The 18,357-nt window shown below is 31.9% G+C and overlaps 1 protein-coding gene across 1 annotated transcript; it reads left to right on the top strand.

Moving 5' to 3' along the window:
• Positions 1-6,419: 6,419 nt before the first annotated feature.
• Positions 6,420-18,130, top strand: LOC134681610 (perlucin-like protein). Its single transcript, XM_063541260.1, has 5 exons — positions 6,420-6,510; positions 6,849-6,934; positions 8,087-8,168; positions 9,522-9,735; positions 17,973-18,130. The coding sequence occupies exons 1-5, from the start codon at positions 6,471-6,473 to the stop codon at positions 18,067-18,069; spliced, it is 519 nt and encodes a 172-aa protein (XP_063397330.1). The 5' UTR covers positions 6,420-6,470; the 3' UTR covers positions 18,070-18,130.
• The last annotated feature ends 227 nt before the right edge of the window (positions 18,131-18,357 follow it).

Here is an 18,357-nt window from a genome sequence, read left to right as displayed (position 1 = left end):
CCAAATTTTGGATTGTTTAGTGAAAGAACATCATCTATATAGTGGAAATTAGAAATTTGCATTGGAAAGATTTTCAGAAAAAATTATATTATAGACAATATGTATATTAAAACATAATATATAAAAAAAATGATAGAATTCATAAACTAACAATTAAATTGATTTCATGTTTATTTTTATTTAACTGTGTCGCCCATTGTTATCAATTACACAACCCAACATTTTATAGTGAAGAGAATTGAAGAGGCGTCAATGAAACAATTACCTGATCAACATGATTAACGAGTACACTACTGAATAATGTATAACATAGGAAATGCCTTAAACTCCCCTATAAATAAAAACATTTGAAGGGTCCTTGTTTTTAGATTTGAATAAAAATAAAGACTTTAAATCATCTTAAATAATGTATGCTGACTTTAAGAGACAATACTTATACATCGCTTGGCACATTGAATAGCCATCTGACTTTTCTGTAAATTTTAAATTGCCTTCTAGTTATCGTTTGGTTTAATGTTTCATTGAATGCTGTCTTAATATAGTCATCAACTTTGTTTTTTTTGCTATGTTACATTGCATCTTTCAACGACAAAAGAATGCGACCGTTTTCATTAATTAAGACCAGATACGACAAATTTCAGACAGAATATATTTGCTATGATGAGTTATTGCTACACTGTAATAATCGGACAAGACGAAGTAAACTAACACAAAAGCTCCAAATGGAGCTTTCATATAGTGGTTAGTGAAGCGGACTTCTAACACAAAGGTTCCTGGTTTTATTCCCGGTCCTGGATGAAAATGTCAGTGACTGAATTTTCGACTATCCCGTTACACCATTCGCGAGGATGGTCTTGGGGGAAATGATGATAGTCTGTCGGAAGGAGACGATAAATGGCTGATCCGTGTTAATAGAGAGCCATATATCTTGCACGTAAAAGATACCCTTGTAGATTTCGAAAAAGAGCAGGTTTATGCCGCTACAAGAGGCAGCAATCGCACCCACAAAGTGGAAAGGGATTTATATAGGTCGCAAAACTTGTTTCTTAATCCACTATAAATAAAATATGTTTAAACTAACTTTCATTAATTAAAATCAAGATAATGATGTGAATTAAGAATACCAAACGTATCATTAACAGTGGCTAGTGACAATTAAATCTTGTGATTATGAGTTTAAATTTAGGTTTAGCTGAAGTAGCAATACTCAGTTAGGAATTTGGTTTCGTTTTTTGGTTCCTGTGGCTTTTTTTCAAGTGATAAAGTTATTGTGCAATAATTTTCATTTTTAAACAGGTGAGTAATAATTCAGGCTTTTTCGATTTTTAGCTTGATGTTTAATGTTAGCCAAGGCCAATGTTGAAAGTCGTTTATTTACCTATAATGGTTTACTTTTATACATTGTTATTTGGATGGGATGGAGTGTTGTCTTAAAGCACTCACATCACATCTTCATAAATCTATTTAAAGATGGTTTATAAGAACATCAAAGATATTTTTATTTGTGCTGTATAAAGTATCCGATGTATTGAACACTTTGTATTGTTTCTTGTGAATATATCAAAATTATTATCAACATTTCATGTTACATTTTGACATATATTAAATGTATAGTTTTTAAAGCTGTAAACATTATTCCCTATGACCAAGTTTTTAATCATTTTTTTGGTTTGCAATAAACATATAGATTAACATTTTCATTCTTGGAATTGCTAAGTTTTGTATAGTTTTGCAAATTCAGCGATCTTATTCAGATTTTCAACACTACAAAACTGACAAAAGAGGTACATATAGCTTTTAAAATTTTATAAAGAATTGAAATAGAAATTATATTTTTGTCTTTGACTTGGCACATTTTTTTGAAATTAATGTGTGTCTCGTCACAGTGTCAACTGGTAACCTTCATGAAATATTCATACTTGCACCAATGTTCAAATATGAAATGCCACTTCACTCGTTTTAGCTAACAGATAACAGACAATATTTGAAATGTAACTATTTGAAAAAAAATTATTTATTATTAAGGTAGTAATGCAAGGTCAGGAGTTTGGTTTAGATTTTTGCCCCGGTGGATTTTTTTTAAAAATAATATAGGTAATGTGCAATACAATATATTATAGACAGCTGAGTTCTAATTTATCAATCAAAGATGGTTTGTATATGTAAGAACATCAAAATTATTTTATACCAGTCATGTTTTATGACCATTTTCTGTTTGACTCTGCGTGTTCTCATAGCTATACCGGTCATAGGGCCATAAATTAAAGTATAGTTTACAAACACGTTTATCATCACAAAGTTTGTGACGCAATGTTATCAAAAAATGATATTTAAGACCTATAATATCTTTATTAGATTTCTTGAAAGATAAATGTAAATAGTTCTTGGAAAGGGATTGTATTGACATTCTACTTCTGGCCAAATTTTAGGGAAATACAAGACATTTTTCCATCCTTTCGCAATATTTGATAACAAATGTATGCAGACTGTTGTCATGGATACGCCAAAAAGAGAAATTCTATTCTACCATTTTTCTTAATGGATATTAAATCTATGGAAGATTATGATTACCTACATATGCACATATATGACATAAACATGAACAGTAAGTTTAACTTGCGAAAAGCAATAAAAATTGGATCTTTTAATCTATGAGTGTCAATTTTAATATTTTTGGTTATTGCGACATAAGGACAATCGTATGACCTTCAACATGATCAAACCCGACACCGCATAGCAAAAAATATAAGGCCCCGAAATGACACATATTTTACCAATCAATAAGACAACATACGTCCTGGATTTAGTGAGAAAAAAAAATCAAACGAAAATCAAATAAGATATACAGCAACAGATGAAAATCACTGGATAAAAGGCTCGTGATTTTGACATGCACATACAGACTGTGGGAAATTGATCATATTTGCCGGTGCAACAACCCTTTAATAACATTGACAAGTGCCTTGACAGCACATAAACAAAACATGCACACACTACATATGTTCGGATTGGCTTTACTTATCAAAGCAACTTTCACAAACACAAAAAGTATTTTGTTTACTTATTATGTGAACTGTTGCTAGTTTGGCCATAGGTGTTTCAGTTATGTTCATTTAGACCTACTAGGCCTTTTTTTGTTATCTACCCATATGATCGCCAGTTCACCTTCGATTATAAGTTTGACAGTCCTTTTTGATATAATCTGCTTTTCGATTACTGTAACGTTTTATTTATATAAAACAAATATATGTCAGATCAGCAAAACATATCTCTCTTTAAAACCAGATTGAAATAATTGGGTAAAACAAATTATCTAAAATCTGCTAAATTCAGTTGATCAATAGTTAAGCATCAATTAAATGAATGCAATAGTGCAAATGTTCTAATTTTATAACAAATCGTGCCGAAATCTGTTTAGGAAACATTTATAACAGCAGAAACATCAGGATGTTGACTTATATATGTTGTAGATTGCCAATTAAACACCGCCCACACTGGAAGCATGTTGAACACGAATTAATTTTTCTTTAAAAGTGGTAGTAACTTTGTTTTGAATTTTGAAAGAAATACATGTTTTTGTAATATACTTTCAAACATGCACTTTTAATGACGAATTTTTTTTTTAAAGTTTACTAAAGATAAGGTTTTTGTTCTTATCAAAGAGATGTTTAACTATGTATTAATTATAACTTTCTCCGTTGCTCGGTCATAATTTAGTCGTACAGAGCAAATTCTTGTTAATTAAAATACAAACAGTCCTCACCAAACGCAAATCAGGCTGTCAACCACACGATCTTACAATCAATGGCAAGACTTAAGAACATGTTTACTATTATTACAAAAAAATTTAAAGGGGAAAATGTATCTTTTGTCAAAAGTTATTATTAGTATGATTACAACATAAACTTCTTATTCAATCCTACAACAACTCGTATCATCAGCAACGATAACCCATGTTCTGTGTCATAGAAAAAGTCACGAGTTTAAAATTTGAAAAGTTGCAACAACTGCAAATCAGGATAATTTAATATGCATTTCTATGTTAAAATAAAATATCAAAGCTGTCAAGCCAAACGAAAAGTTCCATTAATCTGTATTAGGCAGTATTCATTTATTCATAACTTAAAAACATTCTACATTTTATTTCTATTTTAAGAGTTTAATTGTACACGAAAATGTAGGTTTTCTTTAATAATTTGCATTCACTTCCTGAAAAATAATAGCAAGTACGTATTAGTGAATGACATTTATCGAAACAGTTGGTGATTTTTGTGTACTCAACCTAGAAATCTTACTATGACAGTTGTTTAGAAAAATACTTAAAAATAATTCATGGGGGCTTGAATAGATCGTGATTTTACCACGGGTTGGCCCTTTATGACAAATATTTTACCCTGAGCGATAGCGAGGGGTAAAATATCGGCATAAAGGGACAACCCATGGTGAAATCTAGATATATTCAAGCCCCCATGAATTATTTCGATTCTAATAGGTCATATACGGCAATTCTTTTGGATCGAAGCGCTCTAGGTGGAGGCAAATATTTGCCATTCCCATAAATAAACGCACTATTAAATTGGTGAAAAAGAACGGAGCAAACTGAATTAGTGACATGCTTAAACTATTTAAAATAACGCATATAGATAGTTTTGAATTATTTTAAATGATAATTTACTTATATGTTTAAACAAGTATCATGGCTTATAAAACATTTTAGCATCGTTTGTTTACGTTGCCATGTTGTGATGATTTTCGGTTTTTCAAGCGTGTATTTTCCCGTAAAATGCTCATATTCTAACGTCATCGTATTATGACGTCGCGAAACTCATTCATAAAAAAGCGTATGACGTGGGAGTACGATCGGAACAGCCCATGCAATATATTCAAATTTTACCACGGGTGTGTACTCAAAGCGTTTGAAGGACGTCATGTTAGAATCACCAATATTCCTGGGTTGACAAAAAAGCAATGGGTAACATCAGTTAAACCAATTATCTGCAAGGCAAACAAAGATCACTAATGAACATACCTCAAGTGGATGTAAACATGAATGATCACATTAATTTAAAAACATAAGACTTTGCACAGTGCTAGTTATGATGATAAAATCATTATCATATATAGAGCCTATAATATTTGATAACATGGCCGCCAAATTAAGTATGGTCAACCAAAGGTACCGAGTATATAATGCCGTGCTCTTATTGAGATCTATAAAATATGCAAAAGGTCAGTACATGTTTCAGATTTGTTGTAGGCGATTTTTATCACAATTGAAACATATATTCCAAAATCACTGGAAACAAATGCACCAATCAAAAGCTACAAAAGGTTATTTCAATTCTGAACAAAAAACCCTAATATAATAAACAATATACTATTTGATGATTCTAATAATCTTAATAATCTTTGGTTTCAGTGGACATATTTTGTAATATTTGTTTTAGTTTTAAAGCACTATTTTTTTTCCAATATGAGGAAATTTCAGCTGCTCTTCTTTTGCTAGAACAGTTTGGCTGATCTCACATGAATAGTACATGTTTAAGTTTTTAACGAAACTCCAGACATTGATTACTTTAAAAATGAATTTTCTATAAAATGAAATATATGTCAAATATAATTCAACAAATATAAAGTTTTCGTTTAGCTTCCAAGACATCATCAGTTGTAACAACAAATAACCACCAATGTGACGAAGTAATCGTTGAAAATTTAAAGGGGCTCAATATACTGCTTCAGATGGTGTTTTTCTACATTAAGATATTGCTGTCAACATCAAATAGAAATTATAATCACTATTTGTAGAAAGCGAAATAAAAGTTTAACAGAAAATATGCGAATGTGTACAGTGATTAAATATCTAATGTAATGGACATTATCTTTATTTGTTACATAACTGAGCTCCGAACACAATAATACCATTGTTATCAATTAGTACCCTTTTCAACCAATTGATAGTCCTTAAAATTGTGATCCGTTTGGTCTTTTTTAACAATATGTGTGACATGGTTAACGACTTATTTAGATGGACAGTTATTTTTAAGCGAAATTCGGGTTTATCTTCTTTTTGTTTTATTTTGCTGGTGTCAGAGTGTATTTTATTATTCCGCTTTTTGCTGTGAAAACCCCCCAGAATAAAGCAAGGTAAGCATGTTTGTTAATTTTTCAGATATACAGGTATGCGTCTACAATATTAGACGGGTAGAATATAACAAAAATCCATTTCTTCAATAAATAAACCTTCCCAAAAAAAAAAAACATACGAAATGTATACCATGTCTATTACAAGGAAATTGGAAACGGAGCTCCTGTTACGTCATCACGAACATATAGTAATATAATATAACATAAAATAAAGGTCAGTATGTTGATTTAACACTTTAAAAGTATGCAGCATTATTAAGTGAACGAACATCATATTTGTGTTCACAACCGTGTGGCAGTCATTTTGAAAATTTATTTTTTCGACAATGCATTTCATTGTCCGCGCAGCTATATGTATTGCTCTAGGTAAGTTTAATTATTACATCATGTTACAATGAAACCAGTCAGTTCCTAAACAAATGATAATTTGTCAAGAATTTGTCGATGACTATTTTTCTTTATTTTCATTCTTGTATTGATGATTAGCTTTTAAACTAAAAAAATCAAGGTCATGCTTTAATGTAAAACTGCATATTTCTGTGAATGTTCCGTTACTTTTTGTTGTTCGATCACCAATTCTACCGAAAACTTACATGAACGTCACTTGGTGTCTACTGGACAGTTGTCTTATTGGAAAACTAACAATTTCTTTTGCTTAAGTACAAAAAACATCGAACAATAATAAAATTACCATTCAACTTCAGTACACTGTATGGAGATGAATTGGAAGACGTATAAAGGAATGGAATATGCTTTGGTAACAACTCAAATGACATGGATCGAAGCACAGGTAAGTAAAGATACAATTTGCCTGTTGAAAATATAATGTTTCTTGGTAGTATTTTCCAAAGCATATTTCAATCCGATGTGATTGATTAAAAGTGTCCGAAACAAGTTATTCCCATCAATGTCGTGAAGCTCAGTTATTTTGTGAAAAAAACTGACATTCTGTATGAGATTGTGAAATGGTGAATTACAATAATTGATTTGTAAGGACTAAAGACTAAGTGTTTAAAAAAAGGAAGTCATACTTTATAAAACAAGTGAAAAAAGTCATCAAATATACAACGAACGTTTTGCACGCCTAACGTGCGTTTCCTCTACATTAAAATCATCATAGATACCAGGATTAAGGTAGCACAATTAAAAGATTTTTCACTCCCAATCAGACAACTTTAAACTGATGTAATTCGTTTCATCCTTCTTTATATTTATAAATGAGGTATCAAAAGAAAGAAGAAAGACTTATCTTTCATATTGTGATAATTTCATTATCACATAATTATCACAGCTTGACCTTCAAAACCGTGTCTGAGATTTCCAAAAACATCAATAGATCCCATTTTATACCCTATTGAATTTAGTGATCCCTAATGAATTGATGTTGCAAACTTCATTGAATATTTATGAGAGAATGAAATACAATAGGAAAAATCAGAGACACAGTTTTGGAGGTCAAACTGTGTTTTGCAAGAATCTATAAAATATTTTGGGATGCTATGAATAACAAAGAAGCTAAATACATTCAAGTATGGACCTCACAATATAGCAACTAATTACATACTAATAAATTATGTAATTTTGTGACTAATCTTATAAAATGATAATGTTAAGCAAAAACTACATTATTGTTTTGTTATTCTTTTATTATTAGAAGAATAGACCACCATTTTATTTATACTTACATAAATATAATTTCATTAACAAACTTTTCATCAGATATATTGGTAGATGATTTCAATAAAAAGATGTCTAACGCCTCCATTTTGAAATGCAGTTTGAGTTAATTTATAACATTCTAACAAAATAAAAATACTAAACCAAAAAGATCAAACGTAAATTAACAAAAAAAGGATGCTTTAAACAAACAAAAACAATACAAACAACAAAAAAGACGAAAAAACAACACACTCATAGTTTAACGCGTTTTGATGTGTTTTAGCGATATTGTTCCAAGTATGGAGGTGTACTAGCTCAGCCAGAAAATGCAGATATCAACAAATATCTTAAGTCTCTGACTGACAGTAAGTTTTTATATCTCAATTTTTTAAAATTGTTTTCCCTAATACCAGGATACTTATCAAAAATAAACATGATATATATTAGAAAACATAATTGATTTGCATTTTTTTCCCCACTGATTACTACAGTTTTTGTACTGTTAGATTCCTGCTACATGTAGGTTACGGGAGGATTGCATGCCCAAAACACATTTAACCCTACACGTTCAGAGTGCCCATGTTCTAGTACCAAGCCTATCAGTAAAAGCTTTACTGATTTTCGTTTGGTCGTATTTGTTTTCCAATTGAATAGCTCTGAATTCGCCTATTTAGAATTTAATGCATTCTTGGTTATTTTTCTACATTGGTTAAAGGGGGGGGGGGGGGGTTGAGATCTCAAAAACATGTTTAACCCCGCCGCATGTTTGCGCCTGTCCCAAGTCAGGAGCCTCTGGCCTTTGTTAGTCTTGTATTATCTTAATTTTAGTTTCTTGTGTATAATTTGGAATTAGTATGGCGTTCATTATCACTGAACTAGTATATATTTGATTAGGGGCAAGCTGAAGGACGCCTCCGGGTACCGGAATTTCTCGTTACATTGAAGACCTGTTGGTGACCTTCTGCTGTTGTTTTTTTATTTGGAAGGGTGGTTGTCTCTTTGACACATTCCCCATTTCCATTCTCAATTTTCTATTTTCAAAAACGTACACCAAAACGTTGTGATTGATTTAAAAATTTAAAATAATGAAATTCAACTAATCTCGTGACGTTATTTTTATTTTGGTTTACGAACAATTCGATTACCCATACTAGAAGTCCGTAAGATTCCGAAAAGACGAATACCCCATTCTGCTTTCACTTTTTGTGATCTTGAATTTAATCACAATTTGTAATGTCTAGGACATTAATATCAAACTATATGGAATAGGTTTTCTCATTGTTGGAGACCATAATCATGTAGGAAACTTGAAATAGAGCAGAACGATTGTCTTGAAAATGTAATAAAAATAAAATAAACAAATAAAATATAATAAATATATTTTAAAGAGATAAACAATTCTGAAGACATAATTTTTATTGCACTTAAGGTGGTACCCAACACTTTCACTAAAATTAATTTGGCTCGTTTAATTTTCATAAAATTTTGACCCTTTAACAAGTATATAAAAATTTCTAAAATTTCTAAAATTTTGAACCAACCGTTTTGTCAGAAAAATTACACTGGTTATATAGCAGTTTGACAAACAACAATTTTGATCATTGAGAAGCTTAATATTCCCTTTATAACAAAATGTCATTAAAACGTTGAGGTGATATTACAGAGTTATCTCCCTGTAGTGTTGGGTACCACCTTAATATCATCATTTTGGATTTTAGTGAAAACTTGGCTGTGGATTGGTGCAAGCAATCTACCCGACAAGAAGACATGGGAGTGGCATAACCCACTAAAAGCAATTACGTTTTCAGACTGGCAAAGTAGTCAACCTAATGCTCATTCTACTGAAAATTGTATGCTATACTGGAAATCGAGTGAAGGTTACAAATGGGGCGACTACTATTGTAATAGGAAATATGGATTTATATGTCAAAGGTACACGTAGAACTATTAACAAAGTTAAAAGACAATTATGTTTTAAGTGTATTACAGATGGGTGCTCTTCTAACCTGTACAGCAAGTTAACTTGATAACCAGTCATTTGGACTGGTCAAAGTTAACCTGTGACCGAATATAGGACTGCTCTGACCAGTCCTAGGACCAAAATCTAGTTAACTTGAAAAGCGGACTTGGTCCTAGGACTGATTTTATGTCTGCCAAAAAGTTAACTTGGAAACAGGTCCGCTATTGATATAAGTTAACTTCGAACCAGTCCTGTCATAAGTTAACATAAGTTAACTTCGGAACCGGTCCTGTCATAAAGTTAACATAAGTTAACTTGGAAACCGGTCCTGCCACGAAGTTAACTTCTGCTTGGACAAATCCGATCAAAACCAGACCTGTTCCCAAGTTAACTTTTGACTGGTCTGCTCAACACTAAGTTAACTTGTAACCAGGACCGCTCTTCGTTGATTTAAAAAAAAAATTAATATCTTTGTTTCGTAGTATAAACATCGAAAATAAAGTAATTTGAAAATTAATACTTCCGTTTTATGAACAGGATTAAATACAAATATTTGAAAATAAGTACGCACAGAACGTAACACAAATTTATCTGTGATCTGACAATTTATCTATTATATAAACGATCTCGGTTACAATGATAACAGGCACTGAATATATATATATTCCGAGATCAAATTCAATCATATTATGTATATTTTTGAAAAGAAGTATATTTGATGTTAGGTGTATACGTCCTTGTTAGTTATACATCCTTGAACTATGCATCCACATTCAGCAATAGTTTAATTCATTTAAATAATGAATACAAATTTTTGTTCGTCTAATTTAAGGGTGCCAGCATGTCCTCTTTTTACTGAAAATACTGATACGTAACAAAATTTCAGTAGTTTTGATGACTCCAGTTGACTTGTACAACAAAATTATTTGACCGCATCCACCAAAACTGACAATATATGCACTTTAATTTGTAAATCTATATACCCGCATAGTAAATCAGCCATATTTTTTATGTCAGGATTCAATGTATAATACAATCATGACAATGGACAGCAAAATTGCAATACAATAACAAAAAATTTTGATTTGCATAGATTTAGGATACCAGCATGTCCTCATTTTATTCAAAATATTGATACGTAACAAAATTTCAGTAGTTTTGATACCTCCAGCTGACTTGTACAACAAAATTATTTGACCACATTACCAAAACTGACCATATGTGAACTTTAAATTGTAAATCTATATACCAGCATAGTAAATCAGCCTTATTTTTAATGTCAGGATTCAATGTATAAAACAATCATGACAATGGACAGCAATATTGCAATATAATAACAACAAATTTTTGTTCGCCTAAATTAAGGGTGCCAGCATGTCCTCTTTTTACTTAAAATACTGATACGTAACAAAATTTCAGTAGTTTTAATGCCTCCAGTTGACTTGTACACCAGAATTATTTGACCGTGTCCACCAAAACTGACCATATATGCACTTTAATTTGTAAATCTATATACCTGCATAGTAAATCAGCCATATTTTTTATGTCAGGATTCAATGTATAATACAATCATGACAATGGACAGCAATATTGCAATATAATAACAACAAATTTTTGTTCGCATAAATTTAGGATACCAGCATGTCCTCATTTTATTCAAAATATTGATACGTAACAAAATTTCAGTAGTTTTGATACCTCCAGCTGACCTGTACAACAAAATTGTTTGACCGCATCCACCAAAACTGACCATATGTGCACTTTAATTTGTAAATCTATATACCTGCATAGTAAATCAGCCATATTTTTTTATGTCAGGATTCAATGTATAATACAATCATGACAATGGACAGCAAAATTGCAATACAATAACAAAAAATTTTTGTTCGCATAAATTTAGGATACCAGCACGTCCTCATTTTATTCAAAATATTGATACGTAACAAAATTTCAGTAGTTTTGATACCTCCAGCTGACTTGTACAACAAAATTATTTGACCACATTACAAAAACTCACCATATGTGAACTTTAAATTGTAAATCTATATACCAGCATAGTAAATCAGCCTTATTTCTAATGTCAGGATTCAATGTATAATACAATCATGACAATGGACAGCAATATTGCAATATAATAACAACAAATTTTTGTTCGCCTAAATTAAGGGTGCCAGCATGTCCTCTTTTTACTTAAAATACTGATACGTAACAAAATTTCAGTAGTTTTGATCCCTCCAGTTGACTTGTACAACAAAATTATTTGACCGCATCCACCAAAACTGACCATATATGCACTTTAATTTGTAAATCTATATACCCACATAGTAAATCAGCCATATTTTTAATGTCAGGATTCAATGTATAATACAATCATGACAATGGACAGCAATATTGCAATATAATAACAACAAATTTTTGTTCGCATAAATTTAGGATACCAGCATGTCCTCATTTTATTCAAAATATTGATACTTAACAAAATTTCAGTAGTTTTGATACCTCCAGCTGACCTGTACAACAAAATTGTTTGACCGCATCCACCAAAACTGACCATATGTGCACTTTAATTTGTAAATCTATATACCTATAATAGATAAAAATGCTTTACGATTTTCATTTTATCTTCTATTTGATAAGAAACGATATTAAATTACCCTGAAATCGATATAAAGGAGGACACTAATAGCTATAATTACATAAATCAGAAGACATTAAAGGGACACTAGCTATGAGATATATAAAAAATCTAAAGTATGATTTTTTTTGGTTCAATCATAAATGAAGGTGAAATAGTGAAATAATAAGTCAATTTCCGCAGCTTAAATGGTTAAATGTCAAATTCAGCTAATAAAAACTAATAATGAATTATTCACTTGCAAGTGGATAACTAAACCTGTATTCGAGTGAACTCATATTTAACCCTGTAGAAAGAGATCGAATAAAGCAAGCATTGTCCGTGTACGGTTATTCAAAGGAAAACAATGTCAACATTGAAAGTGAAACAAAGGTAAATAATTTGATTGACAGATTCGATCCACAAAAAATCAATCCTTTTTAGCTCACCTGGCCCGAAGGGCCAAGTGAGCTTTTCTCATCACTTGGCGTCCGGCGTCCGTCGTCGTCGTCGTCGTCCGTCGTCCGTCGTCGTCCGTCGTCGTCCGTCGTCGTTAACTTTTACAAAAATCTTCTCCTCTGAAACTACTGGGCCAAATTGAACCAAACTTGGCCACAATCATCATTGGGGTATCTAGTTTAAAAAATGTGTGGCGTGACCCGGTCAACCAACCAAGATGGCCGCCACGGCTAAAAATAGAACATAGGGGTAAACTGCAGTTTTTGGCTAATAACTCAAAAACCAAAGCATTTAGAGGAAATCTGACATGGGGTAAAAATGTTTATCAGGTCAAGATCTATCTGCCCTGAAATTTTCAGATGAATCGGTCAACCCGTTGTTGGGTTGCTGCCCCTGAATTGGTAATTTTGTGGAAATTATGCAGTTTTTGGTTGTTATCTTGAATATTATTATAGATAGAGATAAACTGTAAACAGCAATAATGTTTAGTAAAGTAGGATTTACAAATAAGTCAACATGACCGAAATGGTCAGTTGACCCGTTTAGGAGTTATTGCCCTTTATAGTCAATTTTTAACCATTTTTCGTAAATCTTAGTTATCTTTTACAAAAATCTTCTCCTCTGAAACTACTGGGCCAAATTGAACCAAACTTGGCCACAATCATCATTGGGGTATCTAGTTTAAAAAATGTGTGGCGTGACCCGGTCAACCAACCAAGATGGCCACCACGGCTAAAAATAGAACATAGGGGTAAACTGCAGTTTTTGGCTTATAACTCAAAAACCAAAGCATTTAGAGGAAATCTGACATGGGGTAAAAATGTTTATCAGGTCAAGATCTATCTGCCCTGAAATTTTCAGATGAATCGGTCAACCCGTTGTTGGGTTGCTGCCCCTGAATTGGTAATTTTGTGGAAATTTTGCAGTTTTTGGTTGTTATCTTGAATATTATTATAGATAGAGATAAACTGTAAACAGCAATAATGTTTAGTAAAGTAGGATTTACAAATAAGTCAACATGACCGAAATGGTCAGTTGACCCGTTTAGGAGTTATTGCCCTTTATAGTCAATTTTTAACCATTTTTCGTAAATCTTAGTTATCTTTTACAAAAATCTTCTCCTCTGAAACTACTGGGCCAAATTGAACCAAACTTGGCCACAATCATCATTGGGGTATATAGTTTAAAAAATGTGTGGCGTGACCCAGTCATCCAACCAAGATGGCCGCCACGGCAAAAAATAGAACATAGGGGTAAACTGCAGTTTTTGGCTTATAACTCAAAAACCAAAGCATTTAGAGGAAATCTGACATGGGGTAAAAATGTTTATCAGGTCAAGATCTATCTGCCCTGAAATTTTCAGATGAATCGGTCAACCCGTTGTTGGGTTGCTGCCCCTGAATTGGTAATTTTGTGGAAATTTTGCAGTTTTTGGTTATTATCTTGAATATTATTATAGATAGAGATAAACTGTAAACAGCAATAATGTTTAGTAAAGTAGGATTTACAAATAAGTCAACATGACCGAAATGGTCAGTTGACCTGTTTAGGAGTTATTGCCCTTTATAGTCAATTTTTAACCATTTTTCGTAAATCTTAGTTATCTTTTACAAAAATCTTCTCCTCTGAAACTACTGGGCCAAATTAATCCAGACTTGGCAATCATCATCTTTGGGGTATCTTGTTTTAAAAATGTGTCCGGTGACCCGACTATCAAATCAAGATGGCCGCCACAGCTAAAAATAGAACATAGGGGTAAAATGCAGTTTTTGGCTTATAACTCAAAACCCAAAGCATTTAGAGCAAATCCAACACGGGGTTAAATTATTAATCAGATCAAGATCTATCTGCCCTATAATTTTCAGATGAATCGGTCAACCCATTGTTGGGTTGCTGCCCCTGAATCGGTAATTTTAAGGAAATTTTGCTGTTTTTGGTTATTATCTTAAATTTTATTATAGATAGAGATAAACTGTAAACAGCAATTATGTTCAGCAAAGTAAGATTTACAAATAAGTCAACACGACGGAAATTGTCAATTGACCCCCTAAGGAGTTATTGTCCTTTATAGTCAATTTTTAACAATTTTCATAAAATTTGTAAATTTTTATTAACATTTTCCACTGAAACTACTGGGCCAAGTTCATTATAGATAGAGATAAATGTAAGCAGCAAGACTAGTAAAGTAAGATTTACAAACACATCACCATCACCAAAACACAATTTTGTCATGAATCCATCTGCTTCCTTTGTTTAATATTCACATAGACCAAGGTGAGCGACACAGGCTCTTTGGAGCCTCTAGTTGGTTATTATCTTGAATATTATTATAGATAGAGATAAACTGTAAACAGTAATAATGTTCAGCAAAGTTAGATTTACAAATAAGTCAACATGACCGAAATGGTCAGTTGACCCCTTTAGGAGTTATTGCCCTTTATAGTCAATTTTTAACCATTTTTAGCTCACATGGCCCGAAGGGCCAAGTGAGCTTTTCTCATCACTTTGCGTCCGTCGTCTGTCGTCGTCCGTCTTCGTCCGTCGTCGTTAACTTTTACAAAAATCTTCTCCTCTGAAACTACTGGGCCAAATCAAACCAAACTTGGCCACAATCATCATTGGGGTATCTAGTTTAAAAAATGTGTGGCGTGACCCGGTCATCCAACCAAGATGGCCGCCACGGCTAAAAATAGAACATAGGGGTAAAATGCAGTTTTTGGCTTATAACTCAAAAACCAAAGCATTTAGAGGAAATCTGACATGGGGTAAAAATGTTTATCAGGTCAAGATCTATCTGCCCTGAAATTTTCAGATGAATCAGTTAACCTGTTGTTGGGTTGCTGCCCCTGAATTGGTATTTTTGAGGAAATTTTGCTGTTTTTGGTTATTATCTTCAATATTATTATAGATAGAGATAAACTGTAAACAGTAATAATGTTCAGCAAAGTTAGATTTACAAATAAGTCAACATGACCGAAATGGTCAGTTGACCCCTTTAGGAGTTATTGCCCTTTATAGTCAATTTTTAACCATTTTTCATAAATCTAAGTAATCTTTTACAAAATCTTCTTCTCTGAAACTACTGAGCCAAATTAATCCAAACTTGGCCACAATCATCTTTGGGGTATCTTGTTTAAAAATTGTGTGGCGTGACCCGGTCAACCAACCAAGATGGCTGCCATGGCTGAAAATAGAACATAGGGGTAAAATGCAGTTTTTGGCTTATAACTCAAAAACCAAAGCATTTTGAGGAAATTTGACATGGGATAAAAATGTTTATCAGGTCAATATCTATCTGCCCTGAAATTTTCAGATGAATTGGACAATCGGTTGTTGGCTTGCTGCCCTCCAATTGGTAATTTTTAAAGAAATTTTGCCGTTTTTGGTTATTATCTTGAATACTATTATAGATAGAGATAAACTGTAAACAGCAATAATGTTCAGCAAAGTAAGATCTACAAATAAGTCAACATGACCTAAATGGTCAATTGACCCCTTAAGGAGTTATTGCCCTTTATAGTCAATTTTTAACAATTTTCATTAATTCGTTAAATTTATGTAAATTTTTACCAAATATTTTTCTCTGTTACTAATGGGCAAGGTTCATTATAGATATAATTGTAAGAAGCAAGAACGTTCAGAAAAGTAAGAACTTCCAACACATCACCATCACCAAAATACAATTTTGTCATGAATCCATTTGTGTCCTTTAATATGCACATAGACCAAGGTGAGCGACACAGGCTCTTTAGAGCCTCTAGTTTTAGGAAAAAACGACGATAAACATAACTGTTTAATCTATGATACAAAATTAAGTAGACGTATGAAATCTAACTGCACGAGTTGCTTAATCTATTTATATCTTTGTTTAGGTTTACATCGCTTAAATGGTCACAGAAGGTCAACTCGAAATTTAATTAAATGACGTCATTGCTAAAATTCCCACGAAACGAAGCTAAATCTTATTGAGACCATGGGCTGTAAATTGTTTATTTTATACTTTTGATAGTTTGAAAAATGAATTACATTGATATAAATAAAACATGAGAATTTGAGTCAAATTGGTGAACATAAATTTGACAGCTAGTGCCCTTTGAAGGATATGCTTAGGTAAAAGAGAAATCATTAGAAACTTTAAATAGGACGAAAATCAGTTTAGAACAAAATAAGCTTGTAACAATGATAGGTTATGACATTCCTTTTCGAGATATCAGTCTTATATTTTCATTTGTATCATTTGGGTCTCAAAACGAAGAAGATAAAAATGAAATCAAAAATTTGCGTTTATTCAAATATAAAATAAGAGCCCGTGTGAAAGTTATTGAAGTCTTATATGAACAGTAAAATGAGTGTTATGGTGCAAAAATGTACCCTGTTTTAAAGGATAACAACTGTAGGAGTCCGAACATCTGAAACAAATTCGTAACCTGACCTAAGTTCATTCTCAATATAAGTAAGAAGATGTGGTTAGTTTGAATAACTTTTAAAGCTCACTCAGATTTGGTCATTTTCAAGTTCTATATAGCTTTTATATCTGCAGTTATGATACTTCAAACGAATTTAAGAACTTAAATAGAAAACGGTATATATATTTTTCAAAACCTGTGCATTTGTTATACAAATAATTGTATTTGAAAATCTCATTAGTAAACTTCGTTCTGTTTATTTTTTCTTTTTTTTTTTTCTTTCAAATTTGAAAATTGAATGTATAATACCAACAAATACTAACAACTGTATAAATATGATATTTACTAATGTTAACGAGGCCGGGATAAGGTACCGGTACTTGATGTTTTAAACTAACAAATGTAAGATTTCATTAAAATATGATAAATTTAAAAAAAAAATTTAAGAACTTTTAATGTAAACATTGTTTGCCACAATTTGATTTGAATTGTTCAATTATATGTTATTATCATAAGTTACCATTTGAATACACTATTATCATAATTTGATTTTCCAATGTTAAAGATGTTTGGGATCTTGTTAGTTTACAGAGACATGGTTTAACTCGAAAACATTTATTTAGTAGGAACTTATATGAATCGAGGATTTAATATGGTTTGACATAGTTTTAACCAGTTCAGAAAATATGCACATGAATTAACTAATAAAAAACCTTTAATGTCTTTGTAGAAAGGACAGCAACTGCAATTGCAAGAAGCCAAGACATGGCAACGAATGTGAGGACAAGATACCATCAAATCAAAAATGCATGACAATCTGTCTTTAAATTAAAAGTCATCATTCAAAGATAATGTCTTCAGTCTCTTTACATTTTGTTCTATTTTGCACATGCATTGTATAACTATTAATCTTAGAACTCGACTGCAGTTTTGACTCTTTATACATCAATTATCGATCCTTCGTCATCTTAGGAATTATGTTCTTTGATGTTATTTTGAATAAAAGAGATTCATTCATCCCTGAAAAACATGTTGACGTATTTGTACTTTAAAAGATTGTGATTTGTACATAGTCTATGCGTTTATTAGATCCTTTTCTAAACGGTACACGTCGA

This window comes from Mytilus trossulus, chromosome 8 (genome assembly GCF_036588685.1).
Source record: "Mytilus trossulus isolate FHL-02 chromosome 8, PNRI_Mtr1.1.1.hap1, whole genome shotgun sequence".
NCBI lineage: Eukaryota > Metazoa > Mollusca > Bivalvia > Mytilida > Mytilidae > Mytilus > Mytilus trossulus.
Note: the sequence above shows the minus strand (reverse complement) of the source record. Positions and strands in the feature narration are given on the sequence as shown.

What these genes read in the sequence shown, in the direction of transcription:
- LOC134681610 (XM_063541260.1), top strand. Translation starts at nt 6,471, where the DNA reads ATGCATTTCATTGTCCGCGCAGCTATATGTATTGCTCTAG. An exon ending in TGACATGGATCGAAGCACAG is followed by an intron (nt 6,935 to 8,086) that starts GTAAGTAAAGAT and finishes GATGTGTTTTAG; the next exon opens with CGATATTGTTCCAAGTATGG. An exon ending in TATGGATTTATATGTCAAAG is followed by an intron (nt 9,736 to 17,972) that starts GTACACGTAGAA and finishes ATGTCTTTGTAG; the next exon opens with AAAGGACAGCAACTGCAATT.